The following is a 16,510-nucleotide window of genomic DNA, read 5'->3' on the forward strand; positions in this document are numbered from 1 at the left end:
CCCCCTTCCCTGAAGCCTTAAAGGGCTGTTTTAGGACAAACAAAATGCTATTTGCGTATTGGGTAGTTGGTTTTTCAAAACTGGTAACTTTGAACAGTGACACAAGCTGAAACGACAAACTCCTGGAAGAAAAAACTGTGCTAGGCTGTCAATCTTCCAACAGAACTCTGAGGACACAGGAGGTGGGGTGACTGACCTTGTCAAACTGTGCCTCTTTTGTCCAGCACTACTTTCACAGTGATACTGAACTGCACCTACTAGAATTCTGATGCAACGTTTAAGCAAAATTCAGCAAGTCAACATGAAAAATATATATACGGAGATAACAAGACCCCTAGAACTAAGATCTTTTTTTAAGATGTGCTTAAATCCAGACTATAAAACTGCTTCTTCGTAAGTACAAATTTGTCATATTCCTTCCTGAATTTCTCACTAAATCCTATTTTAAAAAGGGAGTGGTTGCTAGGAATCTTTTTATTTACTTACAGAACGAGGTCCTTCTCTACTTAGGAATAATCCATACCTAGAAGATTACACCCCCCTTCCCTGTCACTGAGACAGCAAAGTTCGAGCATGGGGAGTAGGGGGATGACTGTAGAGGATGCTACCATCTCCCAACTATCCCCATAGGCTTACAATCCGGACCATGGAATCCTTTGGGGCAAACATCACGACTGCCCTCTCCCCAGTGTGTGCAAAGTTGGGATGCTCCCCATGGTTTAGGGTGGCAGCCACCCCTGGAAGTCTGATATGAGAAGCCCAATGCATACAGGAGGGGCCAAAAAGAAACAGGGTCCAAGATAAGAACTGTCCCAGAGGAGACTCCTAGATGACACAGATCTAATGACTACAGTTGGGCACTAAACATAATTTCTGTATTTCCCAGAAATTAAAGGAAGACACGTTTGACTATATATTTATTGTGTGGATTAATGTGTCTAGTAATGTTTTCCCAGTGATTATTCAGAGAAATGTACAGAGACCCTGAAACACGGAAAAACACCTCCAACACTGCACAAAAACCCAAATCTAGCTCAACAGGGAAACTCCTCCTACTGATCCTCCAAATGCAATCAATCCAACAGAAAGAAACCCACCTTCAACTTTTTCAAAACCATCCTCCCCATTCTTCTAGGGAAGTGAAGCTGTCTGGGGTGGAACATTTTCAAGGGCTTAGCGGTTAGTCGCGATCAGGGAAGCCTTACCCTGCTGGGCTGGAGTCTCGGCCGGCTGAGAGGCTGCCTGCAAGCCTGGCTCAGGAGCAGAGGAGTCTCCCAGCACAGAGTTTAGAGGAGTCTCCACAGAGGCAGGGGCAGCTGCAGAGGGAGAAGGGAGAACACTAGGCTTGGATGAGGGAGTTGAGGCAAGAGGGGTGCTCGGAGGCGGAGGAGGAGAAGCTTGAGATCCACAGTGTGAGAGTGGTGCCAGGGAAGGCAGTGGCGGCGGCGGCGGCGGCGGCGGCGCTGCTGGCCCTGAGGTAGGCGGCGGAGACACGGGGTGTGGGACAGAGTCAAGCAGCCCGTTGGGCGCTGTTGGTGAGGGGGGCATCGGGGGCACAGGAGAAGAAACACAAATGGGGAGGACAGGCCTTGGACCCGTGGCTTTGCCTGGGGGGCTGCTAATCATTACTGGAGGAGATGGAGGGAGGGGTGAGAAATTGGAAGTCGGCCAGGCACAGGGCTTCGTAGCTGGAGGCTGAGGAGAGGGGGTGTTCACAGGAGAAGAAGGTCGAGAGTTTTTGTTCAGAGGACGAGGAACTGTAGCATAGTGGGGAAGAACGGGGTGGAAGGCTGAACCTAGAGATGTCGCAAAACGTGTCGCGGAGTGTCGAAGTGGTGGTGTAGGGGGTGTGGAAGTAGGTGGCAAAGCGGTCACTACAGCGTATTCAGGAGTGGCCTCTGACACTGGAGCTGAGATGACTTTAGCGTATGATGGAGGAGGTGCTGAAGGAGGCTGGCAACTGGCATACTCAGGAAGTGGAGCGCTATACAGGGAGCTGTCGGAGGATGGAGCTGGACAGAGGTAGAAAGCAGCGGCGAAAGACAGGATAAAAAAGGAGAGAGAAAAAGGGAGCTAGTAAAGCCACAAAACCAGCATTCAGACAAAATGTACAAACGTAGACTACAGTTAGTTCCAGAGAATTAAAGCACATGTGCAAATACCTGACTTCACTCAAGAACGTTTTAACTTTAAGTAAATTTTTAGATCCAAAAGACAGTATGTTTTCTTTAAATCAAGTAACAGATCAGTAAATTAAACTGATTAGCTTATTCTTACAGCAAAAAAAATACAGTCGTCTTAACCTTCATTATTTTATCTACTGAAAGGACATTAACATTACATGAATAAGATCACAAAGAAGAATAAGTTGCTTTTTAAAAATAATAGAGAAACTAGCAAAAAGTTCATCAGTAAGGGCTAGAAGCCTCCAAATTCAATGATCATTTGTGGAAAAGTTATGTTGACTATAATCCCAGAAAATAACTAGGCAATCAAAACAAATGAATTAACCCAACAAACCAATCAATATTTAATCAACCCACATTGAGACTTTAGATATAGATCATATGGAATAGAAAAATTGTTAAATCCTATAATAAATGTTAATTTTAATGAATGTCAAAATACCTCAAATTTTTAGTCATATCTTTACCCATACGCCCTTCAATAAAATTCCATCATATTTAGTAATTTTCACTAATTTTTCACAATATTAAAATATGTTTACATTATTAGTCAGCTTTAGAGATGGTATTTTTTAACTTGCTGTTTTTAATTCCTCCTTCAAAAACTTGAGAACACAATCAAGCAAATTTCTGGAAAGCTACAGTATTCAAGAAAATTGAAGCAACCTCAAAAGGGAAATATATCCCAACTTCATCCAACACAAAAAATTTCCCATGAAAATAATTTATACTTTATAGCCAATTTATAGGCAGTTAGAAGAATTAGAATGCCAGAATAAAATTTTCCAAGAGCTTTAAGTCTCCAAGCAATAAAAGCAACACAGAGAGAAATTAAAAAAAAAAAAAAAAGATAAAGTAGCAATCGCCACATATTTTTTCTAATTTCGAATCGTACTGCTTCATCCCAAGAATCTCAAATGCTAAATATTCTTCCTAATTTATGACTCCACCAAACACCACCAAGCTCAGACATCAGGAACACAGAACAGTCTGTAAACTTCTTACCGGCATTTGATATCCTCCGCTCTCGCTCCCACTCCAGCTGCTCCCTCTCTAGCTGCTCCTGCCGCTCTCGTTCCTGCCGTTCCCGGTCCAGTCTCTCCAGCCTCTCCCGCTCTTGTCTCTCCCGCTCCAGGCGATCCTGGCGTTCCCGCTCCTGTCTCTCCCGCTCCAGCTGCTCCTGCTCCAGCCGCTCTCTCTCCAGCCTTTCCCTTTCTAACCTCTCCCTCTCCATCCTCTCCCTCTCCATTCTTTCTCTCTCCAGCCTTTCCCGCTCCAGCTCCTTTTGTCGTTGCTGCTCTTGTAGTTGCCTGAAATTAAGAAAGTAAACAGTAGGCAATTATGGCTACTCACAATGAAAACCCATTCTTTTCACAATGAACCTACAAGAACCTTATTTCTGATTTAAATACAAAGCAGTGTAGACCATGCAATCAACATCTCTCCTTCCAAGTGAAGAAGGACTATGTTCAGCAGAGACAGCTTATGGTACATACAAATGAAAAAATTTTCTCTTACTAGGATCATTTTCGCTGTTTCAGGACATTAAACTAATATCACATTTTATCCTGCACTTTTCCTGAATAAAGTGGTCCAAAGAAACGAGTAACTGAACACACCACTTTAAAGACCAGACCAAGACATTATTTCATTTAATGAAAATATTTCTAATTTGTAATTACCTTCCTAAAATGACATCAAATTTTCATTGTACAAATTATACTTTATCATATCAGAAAATACAATGGCTAGTAACAGCAATAGCTCAATAAACTTTGGTGAATGGGGAAAACCAGTTAAGAGAAGAAATAAACTTTAAATCATATTAAGTCTCATATCCAGAGGTCAGTAAAATTAACATTTTGGCATTCATGCTTCCAGACTTTTCCTCATGTAAAAATACATGAGGAATATAAACCAAAAAAAATCTGCTTTCCTCTCTCCCACTTGATATATTGTAAAAGGTATTTAACGCACTAAGTAAAATTTTGCACCTTTACTTTTCATGCCGGTGTAGTATTCCACTGTTCAGCTGTTCAGTTTGAGCAGTCTCCTATGGTACAATATGTTAGCCTAATACTATTACTAATATGGCAATAAACATTTATCCTCACGTATCTTTGAACCGTTTTCTGCTTCTTAAGCATCACCATCCACACAGATTTGCTAGATGAAAATATATAAATATCGAGATTTTTTATATACAGTTCCAAACTGTCTTCAGCAATGGTGGTGCCAAATAACACTCGCCAGCAGTGGGGAACCCAGCGGGCTGCTGTCTATGGGGTCGCACAGAGTCGGACACGACTAAAGCGACTCAGCAGCAGCAGCAGCAGCAGCAGTCCAACAGTATATGAGAATATCCACTTTTCTTTCCTTTCACTAACACTGAACACTATCATTGTTTTTAATCTCTGCCAATATGATTGATATCATATAACAATTTTCATTTATTTAATTCTGATGTTAAATATTTTACAATTTGTTTACTGATTTTTATATTAGTATTGACTGCATACGTTCTTTGATCAGCTTTCTTGGGAGAGTTAATACTCCATATTTCTTTGAAAGGTTCTTTTCTATATTAAAGGTAACAATGCTTTGCCACACATTGGTCATAGGTATTAACTTTTATTATGGCTTTATGTCTTTGATTTTAAAAGTGTTGTTTTGTAATATGACTTTTAATTTTATATAGAAAATCGAGTAATGTTATTCCTTTACGTAACCTGCTTTCGATACCCTTCTTAGGCAGCCTTGTCCCACAAAAAAGATTATATAGTTGCTAACACTTTCTTTTCATACTTTTATTTTTTACAATAAAAGCCTTAGTTCATATGAAATTCGTCTTGGGCTTAACATGTGAAGAAGTGACCTATATCACAGCACCTATTATTGAACAGTTTATAGCCCTGATTTAAGATGTCACCTCTACATGTGCATTACTGAACTTCCAGAATGTTCTGGGGCATGGATCTGCTTGTCTGGCAAGGCACTAATATCTTGATGCTTTGATGCCGAAAGTATACTTTAATATTTACTAGGATGAAGCCTTTCTTATTACTCTTCTTTTTGAGTTTTTCTAGATGATTCTTAGATATTTAACTCTTTCTAGGTAAATTTTAGAATCACTTTGTTAAATTTACCCTTTATGCCTATACCTATGCTTTCAATCCTATCAATGCTTCATTAAATTAGAAAAAGTCAAAATTCTCCTTATCTAAGGAAGTACAGAATGTCTCAGTATTTATATTCAATCTGACTAAAAATCTCAACTCTAAGACTTCAAATGATGACTATAAAAATATCTGCAATTATACTAAAACCTGCAGAAGCCTCCTGCGTGTGGCTCTAAAATAGTTTGCTTTAGATGTCTCCAAGTATCCAGCTCAACTTAAATGATTAAACTGCTATAAAAATTAACCTGCCCTAAGATTTAAAATAAAAGGTTATATTCATCTTACACATAAAATATTTCAAAGCATTGGCGGGAAGATGAAATGAGATAGTATTGTGAAAGCTCTTAGTAAGTACCTGGAGCATAAGAACATTCAATAAATGTGAGCTATAGTAATAATTATTTGGAAATTTCAAATTGAGACTTTCCCTGGACTGACTGATAAGCTGACTGGGTTCTGACTAGAGGAAGTGCTGCTACATGACAGAAATGTGTATGCTGTTTTTTATTCCTCCCAGCAGTATCAATAAACCAATAAAATCTTTCCATAAATCTCTACCTTTCATGTTTCCTTAATTGATAATTAAACAAAAAGAAAAGTCCAAGCCCTCTCCTATTAGCAGAAAAATACAGAGCTTCTTTCTGGACAGATCACCATACTCAGTAAATGCAGGAGAAAAACAGAAGACACATAGGGTAGTCCTGCTTATGAGAAATAGCTGCTTAAAAATACTGACAAATAATAAAATCTGACTTTTAGGGTACATTACTGACTTCATTCTACTATTTGATAAAATACTAGCTGCCGAAGTTTCTAAGGGATAACAATATCACTGCAGGGATGAGGGCAAGAAATAAGGTGTATTCAGAAGAATGTTTTTAATAATAAGACAAAATTATTATTTTTGAATAACCGGCATCTAATGAATAAACTCAGCTAGGGCTTATATTGCATTTGAAATACACAACACTCCTCAAAAAATAAGAGCATATTAAATGTAATACTCTAAACAGCCTACTGGGTCCAAAAGACAAAAGATATACCCATATTATTCTAATTAGAATATATCTGAAAACAGAAGCTAGGGGAAAGTATTTAACTTTTAATGTAGCTGTACTAAGATCTATGATATTAAAATATTCAATATATTCGGCTCTGTTAAAATCCTGTGCTACCTCTTTCATTTTATTCCATCAAAATAATACAAGCACGTAGTTTTTAAAGTCTGTAAGAAAAAAGCAGCAGTTCACTGCTCCAACCCTCCCATCTCAGTTTCCAACAGATCAGAGATAATGACTGTCAACTCTTTTGGCTGTTTCTTTAGATATGTCAGTTCTTTTCATATTTTAATTTTATAAAATATGTCTACTGACATAAGATATCTCTCGCCAACTCCCTCACCACACACAGGCTTTTCTCAATATAGTCATGGGAAAATACGGATTTTTGGTTACATCAATATTCATTCAGAGTTTACATTATTAACATGATAATGTAAACGCTGTTCACAGCTGAAACACACAGTACTCTAAGACTACATTTCATCTCTCATCCAAATTCTTGGTTTTTTTTTTAACCCCCCAGTTAATGGCTGCTTCTCTAGACCACTTTTACCACAAAAAATAAGCTTAAAGCACAGGTGGAAGGCCAGGTATGAGTAAAGTGAATCTGAAAGAAGTATTAAATAATGGCATTAACAACCAATGTACCCTGACTTAAAAGAACAGTTCCACGCATCATAATATCTGGGTTTTCAGGCTATAAAAGAAAAGGAATATACTGATGTAAGAAAAGAGCACAATGCCAGAAAGATCATCCAAGTTCACCGACAGAAGACTGAAGTAGGCGGTTCCTACAGCGCCAGGAGATTCTGCTATTCATTTTTTTGATTTGAAAGGAAGAAAGATGCAAGAAAGAAAAAGTGTTTGAAGTCTCTGATTTTTAGCCTGCTCACTGAAAAGAAACACATCTAAACATATTTTCCCAAGTTGTGTGTCAAAATCTCAGGCTTACAAATCCACAGTGGAATGAATAATTCCCACCTAAACTGGATGGTATATATAAATCTACTGACTTTCATATTTTGACTTCTAAAGCAAGACATTTGTATATCTTTTTAGGGGGACAGTTTCCAAATTTATAAACTCTGCTTTTCTTAGAAATATCACAGCCAGCTCACACCCTGGAAATGCACATGGTTCTTCTTCCCAGAGTTCTGACTACAAATGACTGTTTCCAACTGAAAATTTTTTCAAAGTACACAGGCCCTAATTCTGAATGATGGAAACATTCTGGAGACTAATTTTTCTTTTGGATATGCATTTTACAGCAATTTAAAAGTTTCTGGGAAAATATATTTTTTCATTAAAAAAAAAAAAACCAAACAGTGCAAATGACTAATATTATAGCCATAAAGAGCATTTAAAACTATCGGGAAAAATTCTTCCCACCACCAAAATATCTATTTCTTCCCGAGAAGAGTTATCCCCAAATATAAAGAGAATGCACAAAGCACCAGGCAACAATAAGATCAATAGCTTTTTTATATACTTGAACACATATTTAGTTTATGTTCACTCAAAGACTTATTTTTCTTACAGCAAGCAAAATCTATATAAAAATTTGAAAATACATTTCATTCAGCCTTATGTATCAAAAAAATAGCACTAGGTAAATGAAAAGTAATTTAAATTTCAACATAATGAAGTAGGAGGGTGGATCAGGAAAAATGCTCCAGGTTGCTAACATTCAGTAACACTAATGCTATCAACATTTGACAGAAAATAAAACCGCATAAATAAAATGTGGGCATTTCAAATCTCTATTAGTAAACAAACAAACAATGGATAAAACTAAACAAGATAATAAAGTTTTTAATATTATAAAACTCCTGAGACAGGAGACAATACTCACAAGAGAAGGCGGTCCACTCTTGGTCCATCCTGCCTCTGAAGGCTAACCTGAGGACAGTACACTCTCATCGTTGCAACTCCTGCTTCTGTGCTGAGGTTATTACTCCCTTCTTATAACTTTCAGGTAGTAGTGATGATTTGCAAACTATTTATAGATACTAACTAAATTAAGTTCTATGCTGAGACTGACACAGGACTGACTCATGTTTCTTAGAATATGTTTTTTCATCAGTCAGCCAAGGAAGCCAAATTAATAGTATGAGTAGGAATCAGAAATTGGTATTAACAAATGACACACAAAATATGAATAGAAAACTATACTATCATCATCTTACTATAGCAAAAGTACTGGACTAATAAGATTTAACATCTAAGGTAAACATTCATTCTGTCAACTCAATTTTACCCTCATGAAAAATTTTAAAATTAAACTTATAAAATAGTTTAAAAGGTCAAAGTGTTACAAAGTTTATAATAAAACACTAATCCAACACTCGCGGAAAGCTAACCAAACTGATGGCATGGATCACAGCCTCGTCTAACTCAATGAAACTATGAGCCATGCTCATGTCCTTTTCATCACAGGGGACTGGAATGTAAAAGTAGGAAGTTGAGATACCTGGAGTAACAGGCAAGTTCGGCCTAGGAGTACCAAATGAAACAGGGCAAAGGTAACAGAGTTTTCTCAAGAGAATGCACTAGTCATAGCAAATACCCTCTTCCAACGACACAAAAGATGACTCTACACATGGACATGACCAGATCAATACTGAAATCAGACTGATTATACTCTTTGCAGCCAAAGATGGAGAAGCTCTATACAGTCAGCAAAAACAAGAACGGGAGCTGACTGCGGCTCAGATAATAAGCTCCTTATTGCCAAAATCAGATTTAAGAAAGTAGGGAAAACCGCTAGACCATTTGATTTAGGTATGACCTAAATCAAATCCCTTATGATTATACAGCGGAAGAGACACATATTCAAGGGATTAGATTTAACAGAGTGCCTGAAGAACCAAGGACGGAGGTACAAGACATTGTACATGAGGCAGGGATCAAGACCATCCCCAAGATCCCCAAGAAAAAGAAATGCAAAAAAGGCAAAATGGGGGTCTGGGGAGGCCTTACAAATGGCTGGGAAAAGAAGAGAAGCAAAAAGTAAAGGAGAAAATGAACGATATACCCATCTGAATGCAGAGTTCCAAAGAACAGCAAGGAGAGATAAGAAAGCCCTCCTCAGCGATCAATGCAAAGAAATGGAAGGAAGCAACAGAATGGGAAAACTAGAGATCTCTTCAAGAAAATCAGAGATACCAAGGGAATATTTCATGCAAAGATGGGCACAATAAAGGACAGAAATGGTGTGGACTTAACAGAAGCAGAAGATATGAAGAAGAGGTGGTAAGAATACACAGAAGAACTATACAAAAAAGATATTCATGATCCAGATAACCATGATGGTGTGATCACTCACCTAGAGCTAGACATCCTAGAATGAGAAGTCAAGTGGGCCTTAGGAGGCATGACTACAAACAAAGCTAGTGGAGATGATGGAATTCCCGTTGAGCTATTTCAAATCCTAAAAGATGATGCTGTGAAAGTGCTGCACTCAATATGCCAGCAAATTTGGAAAACTCAACAGTGGCCACAGGACTGGAAAAGGTCAATTTTCATTCCAATCCCAAAGAGAGGCAATGCCAAAGAATGCTCAAACTACCGCACAATTGCACTTATCTCATACACTGGCAAAGTAATGCTCAAAATTCTCCAAGCCAGGCTTCAACAGTACATGAACCATGAACTTCCAGATGTTCAAGTTGGATTTAGAAGAGGCAGAGGAACCAGGGATCAAATTGCCAACATCTGTTGGATCACAGAAAAAGGAAGCAAGTTCCTGAAAAACATCTATTTCTGCTTTCTTGACTACACCAAACCCTTTGACTGTATGGATCACAACAAACTGGAAAATTCTTCAAGAGATGGGAATACCAGACCACCTGACCTGCCTCCTGAGAAATCTGTATGCAAGTCAAGAAGCAGTGGTTAGAACCAGACATGGAACAACAGACTGGTTCCAAATTGGGAAAGGAGTACATTAAGGCTGTATATTGTCACCCTGATTATTCAACTTCTATGCAGAGTACATCATGCAAAATGTAAGACTGGATGAAGCACAAGCTGGAATCAAGATTCTCAGGAGAAATATCAATAAACTCAGATATACAGATGACACCACCCTATGGTAGAAAGCAAAGAGGAATTAAAGAACTTCTTGATGAAAGTGAAAGAGGAGAGTGAAAAAGCTGGCTTAAAACTCCACATTCAAAAAGGAAGATCATGGCATTCAGTCCCATCACTTCATGGCAAATAGATGGGGAAACAGTAGAAACAGTGACAGACTTTATTAAAAAGGAGAAACATTACTTTGTCAACAAAAGTCTGTCTAGTCAAAGCTATGGTTTTTCCTGTGGTCATGTATGGATGTGAGAGTTGGACCATAAAGAAAGCTGAGCATCGAAGAATTGATGCTTTTGAACTGTGGTATTGGAGAAGACTCTTAAGAGTCCCTTGGATAGCAGAAATCCAACCAGTCCATCTTAAAGGAAATCAGTCCTTAATATTCACTGGAAGGACTGATGCTGAAGCTGAAGCTCTAATACTTTGGCCATCTGATGCAAAGAGTTGATTCATTGGATAAGATCCTGATGCTGGGAAAGATTGAAGGCAGGAGGAAAAGGGGATGACAGAGGATCAGATGGTTGGATGGCATCACCAACTTGACAGATCCAAGTCTGAGCAAGCTCTGGGAGTTGGTGATGGACAGGGAAGCCTGGCATGCTGCAGTCCATGGGGTTGCAGAGTCAGACATGACTGAGCGACTGAACTGAATCCAACACACTAATCCTCTTCTCAACTCTTCATCACTTCTGATTTCTCTCCCGAGAAACAACTACATTCAACACATTTGATATTTATGTTTTTAACTAATGTATTTGTTTAGAACTAATACTTCTTAGTCTTTCAGATTTAGAAGTTATTTCCTGACTTAGTACTACATAAACGATTTAATTCCCAGACTCTCTAACCCTCCTAAAAATCTCACCTTCCTTATTCTGCCAATAAAGTCATGACGGCACTTTGGATACATCAGCAGCCACTTAACTTACTCATGCTGACCATCTTTATTTTCCAGAACAATTCCTTTAACAGTGGTGTTAAAAATGGCTATTTTCAGAATTTGATTCTTTTTTCCATACCTAACCCCAAACTCCATCAGAACTCTGGACCCTCTCAACGGGGTCAAATATTATCAGGTGATCTATCTTTGTTTGTTTGCTTACTCTTTTTCTTTCCCCCAGAAAATGTTGGCCCATCTCACAGAGCTACCGGGGTAGAGATGAACTAATGGCACAGCGACCCTGTGGCCCACAAAGTCTAGGTCCTTCACTGTCTGGCTCTTTTCAGAAGAAGTCAGCACCCCTGACCATGAGCAGGCCACTGAATCCCAGGAAAAGTTCCGTATATTATTTGTTTGCAGGTTCCATTTCCTCACATTTTTGTTCTTTCTTCTCCTAAAATTCCTATTATTTGGATGGTGTGCTACCTAATCTGATCTTTATTTTTTTCCCCTCATGTACCATCTCATATACTATATACTCATATACTATCTCTTTTACTGCTATTTTCAGGACAACTGCCTCAATCTTATTTCTCAAACCTCCTATTATTAAAATTAATGCTGTTTCAAAAAATTTTTCTAAGTACATTTCCTACACTCATTCTTTTTAAAATATATATGTGTGTGTATATCTATATTGCATATAGATATAAATATCTATCTATATATTTGTATATAGATACACACACATATCTTTTTCCTGTATAAGGTCTTGGTTTCAGTATATGGGATCTTTAAGCTCTGCCATGCGGGATCCAGTTCCCTGACCAGGGATCGAACCCACTTCCCACCTCCTGCCACATTAGGAGAGCAATATCTCTGGAATATCAGGGAAGTATAAAATAGCTACAAATGTTTGCTTTATGGATGAAATATATTCTTATTTCTCTGAAGCTATGACAGTATATTTTTAGGTTTTCCTCTGTTCCCTGTTATTACATCTATTTCCTCCAATATCAATTTTTTTGTTTGTTTTGATCTGTCTTCATTTTGTAGAAGTTGTCCTTAAAGACATGAAGATCCCTGGCTGTCCATTCACATTTATAAGCAGTACTAAAGCTGATTCAGAAGGCCTTAAAAAAATGAGCTTCACGGGGAAGGACCCTGGATGTCAACATCTTTGGTTTTTCTCTTGGCTGAGCAAGTTTCTGGAGGAGGACTCTTCTGAGGACTCTTCTTCCTCACCTGAGTTCTACAGGTCTGGCTGCCAATGACGGCAACCGAGCAAGGGAAAGAGACCAAGCTGGCGGCTTTCACTCATCCCCCCTCCAGTGCGGCCTCTCACCCACATCTCCTCTTCTCTGTCCTGCACCAAGTTTAGCTTTTGCTGGTCTACTAAGTTAGTGACCACCTATATTGGTTTCTATGGTTACCACAATAAAGACCACACACCAGGTGGCTTAAAACAACAGAAATTCACGCCCCCAGTATGAGGTTAAAGTCTGCGATCAAGGTGTCAGCAGGGCCGGTTCCCTCTAAGGGCCCCAGGGGAAGAGTCTTGCCCATGCCTTCCTCTTCCTTCTCAGAAGCCCGGTAATTCTTGGCATTCCTTGCCTTGCAGAAGGATCACTGTAGTCTCTGTCTCCGTCTTTACATGGTGCCCTCTGTGTCTTCACATGATTATCTTGTTTCTGTAACTTTCTCATCTTTTTATAAGGACACCAGTCACCGTGGACAAAGGGGGTCCATCTCACTCGAGTATGACCTCATCATAACTAACAACTCTATTTCCAAAAAGTTACATTTTGAGGTAGTGGATTTCTTGGGAGACACTATTCAATTTGTAACATCACTCATCAACAAAACTGCAGAAACCAGAAAGCAGATGGCCATTCCTTGTCTTCACATTGTACAACTGATGTCCCTAAAATGCAACTGAAGCTCCTCAATGTCCAATGCACTGTCCCAAACAAAAGCAGATTCTTCAGAAATCAGATTCAGATTCCTACTTCAGTCCCTCTTCAAGGCACAGCTCAGAGAACATTTCATCAGGAATACCTCCCACTGGCTCTCAGAGCCCAGACGAAGAGCCCAGGCAGCATGAAAATCTTGTGTATTATCTTACTTAATGGTCCCAACAACCTTATGAACTCCTATTTTCTGCCTGTTATGTCCCAACACCTACATGTAAATGAATTCAGTACCACTAGCTTTTTATTAAAAACTTTATTCAGGTCCCTACTCTCAAATAGCCAACAATGTTTACTGTAGAGATTAAGACTCATATGTAAAATAACAAACAATAAAATATAAAAAGGGTGTGGTTAAATTGTAGGAGTTCAGAAAAGAAAATCATTAAAATACCTGGAGAAGAGTCTACAGAAAAATGGAAAGATAGAAAGACTAAGAAGGGCAGGACAGAAGAGGCAAAATGCTACTCAGGGAAGCGCAGAGGGGAAAACAGAGCATGGTGTAGGAACAGTCATACAGAGGAAAGAGGCACATGGGGGGCTCTCCAGGCCAAAGAACTGAACTGGGTGCCAGGAGAGCTGGCCACCAGGAATGCAGGCAGCGAGTGACAGGAGTGCCTGGGCTCTTAGTCAAGTCAGGAGATTGGACCAGTCACACTATCTTTCCCCACTCCAGAATTCTAACGGAATTAAAAGTGTGCATAAACAAACCCATTACAAAGTAGGAAATTACACTGAGCGGTCTTTCGTAGACCCAATTTATCATCCAATTTTCGGAAGGCAGAAAGGGTAGGGAGGAGTTACATGTCTAGAGTTCTTTCCCAGTTTCTACAGACTAGCACATCAAACTACCTAGTCAACATTGCTACTTGAAGTGTAGCATTTTCAAAATTCATCTGATCTCTCCCCCAAAAATCTACTCAGTCTCGCCCGTTTCAGTTCATACTAATCTCATCCTTCCCACTGCTGCTGCTGCTGCTAAGTCGCTTCAGTCGTGTCTGGCAGCCCACTAGGCTCCTCCGTCCCTGGGATTCTCCAGGCAAGAACACTGGAGTGGGGTGCCATTTCCTTTTCCAAGGGATCTTCCTGACTCAGGGATAGAACACTGGTCCCCCGCATCACAGGCAGACTTTTTACCATCTGAGCCACCAGGGAATCCCAAAATTAACAGAATTAGAGCAGCCAGACTAATTCTGTTAAAATTTTAAGCCAGATCATTCCCATCAAAATCATCCAATGGGTACTTCATTTCTCTCAGAATAAAAAATAAACTCTTTATAACCGCCTTTAAGGTCCTGCATGATACGACTCTCCTTTTTCGCTCCTGTTCTCTCAGCTAAAGCCTCAACATCTCCTTGTTCCTTCCTACACAGGCGAACACAGTCCTGCCTTAAGGCTTTGCAGAACCATTCTCTCTGCTGCAATGCACTTACCCAGACATCTACTCCGCTAACTCCTTCTGTTCATTTCTAGAAGATGTACTCCAACCAACCTCTTTAAAGTTATAACCACTTCCCCTGCCTTCCTGCAACATATATTCCCTTTATTCAGCTCTACTTCTCCCCACAGCACTGACCACCTTCTATTACACCATGCCACATTCCCTCTATTCTCTGATTAGGGTGAGGCTTTTTGTCCACCGCTCCTCACCTTCATGTACTGTAAGCACTTAGAACAAAACACTTAGCCTTTAACAAAACTGGACTGAAGAGTGGAGGCATCCAGAGTCCAGAACACACAAGGAGGATGGCTGAAGCAGACATGAGAAGAAGCTGGGGAAGACCTAACTTGAGATGAGCAGATAAGAGAGAATGGGAGTGTGAAACACAGCCATACTCAAGCTGATGAAGAAACACACACATTATCTGAAGAAAATGCACCAGTCATCCCTCTTCTCCCTAATCATTAAAAATAACTTTACGTTTCTTTTCACTTCTGCTAGTATGGTTACTAGCAAAGTTTTAATTGAACGTGTAGCTTCTATTTCTACTGGACAGTTCTGGTCTAGAACGTACAGTTTAAAATATCACCAAGAAGGGACTTCCCTGGTGGTCCAGTGATTAAGAATCTGCCTGCCAATGCAAGGGACAAAGATTCAATCCCTGCTCAGGGAACTAAGATCTCATATGCCTAAGAGCAACTAAGCCTGTGCAACACAAATTACAGAGCCTATGCACTCCTAAGCCTGTACACCACAGCTAAGATCTGATGTAGCCATAAATAAATAAATATCTTTAAAAATATCACTAAGAATACAGAACAAAGAAACAGAGGCAGGAAATGAGAAAACACAAGCATCATAAGGAAATAATTCAGGAGGCCCAGCATTTGATCAGTAGGAGTTCCCCAAAAAGAGAACAGAAGAAACAGAAGGAAATGGTTTAAGAAATTAAAATTTCTTAAAAATTAGGAGCTGTGGCCAAGTCTTCCCAAACAGAAACAGTCCACTAAGTATTGAGCTTAATAAATAGGGGAGGACCCCAAAACCTAATCTAATCACATCTTGGTGAAAACTCAGACTACTGTGGTTACTAAGAAGGTTAAATGGACTCTAGGAAGGGGGGGAAAAGATCACCTACAACATAAAGACAAAAATTTAGTAACAGTAACAGAAAGACTGCAAATGTATAAACCTTGAAAATAATAAAAAACATGATGTGTCTGCCAAAGCTAGGCTGCAGAAGGGAAGAAAGGGGGCAGCGGGATGTGCAGAACTGCTGCACTCCTCTTACAGAGTTAGGAGTTAAGACATATTGTCTAAGGCTGTCCTTGTCTAGTCATTCAGTTGTATGCGGCTCTCTGCGACCCGCCAGGCTCCTCTGTCCATTAAATTCTCCAGGCAAGAATACTGGAGTCAGCTGACATTTCTTTCTCCAGGGATCGAACCTGTGTCTTCTGCACTGTCAGGCAAATTCTTTACTGCTGAGCTACCAGCAAAGCCCAAGAGGAACTAAAAATAAAAACTACTCATAATTGGCAGGGGAAGTAAAGAAATCTTCATTTTTCATAGCAAAGATTCAATAGCTACTCTCTGTGACTAATCAAAAAATATAAATATAAACAAATTATTATGGAAGAACTCATCAAAAGAACTTAAGGTAGAAATGGTTAAAAATGTTTAAATCTGGTGATTAATATGAGGGAA

General features: G+C 39.4%; 1 protein-coding gene across 22 annotated transcripts in view; it reads right to left on the bottom strand.

The window, feature by feature from the left end:
• The window catches only part of ENAH (ENAH actin regulator), a 154,872-nt gene that overhangs the window by 21,519 nt on the left and 116,843 nt on the right, over positions 1–16,510 (bottom strand). For 12 of the 22 annotated variants that reach the window (XM_060396048.1, XM_060396047.1, XM_060396046.1 and 9 more), the window contains 2 exons: positions 3,192–3,496; positions 1,206–2,012 (listed from right to left, as the gene is read on the bottom strand). In XM_060396048.1, the coding sequence (XP_060252031.1) occupies positions 1,206–2,012; positions 3,192–3,496 (1,112 nt within the window). The remainder of the gene's footprint in view (positions 1–1,205; positions 2,013–3,191; positions 3,497–16,510) is intronic. The other 10 variants (XM_027976306.2, XM_027976305.2, XM_060396051.1 and 7 more) reach the window with 2 other exon arrangements.

This window comes from Ovis aries, chromosome 12, assembly GCF_016772045.2.
Source record: "Ovis aries strain OAR_USU_Benz2616 breed Rambouillet chromosome 12, ARS-UI_Ramb_v3.0, whole genome shotgun sequence".
NCBI classification, from domain to species: Eukaryota; Metazoa; Chordata; class Mammalia; order Artiodactyla; family Bovidae; genus Ovis; species Ovis aries.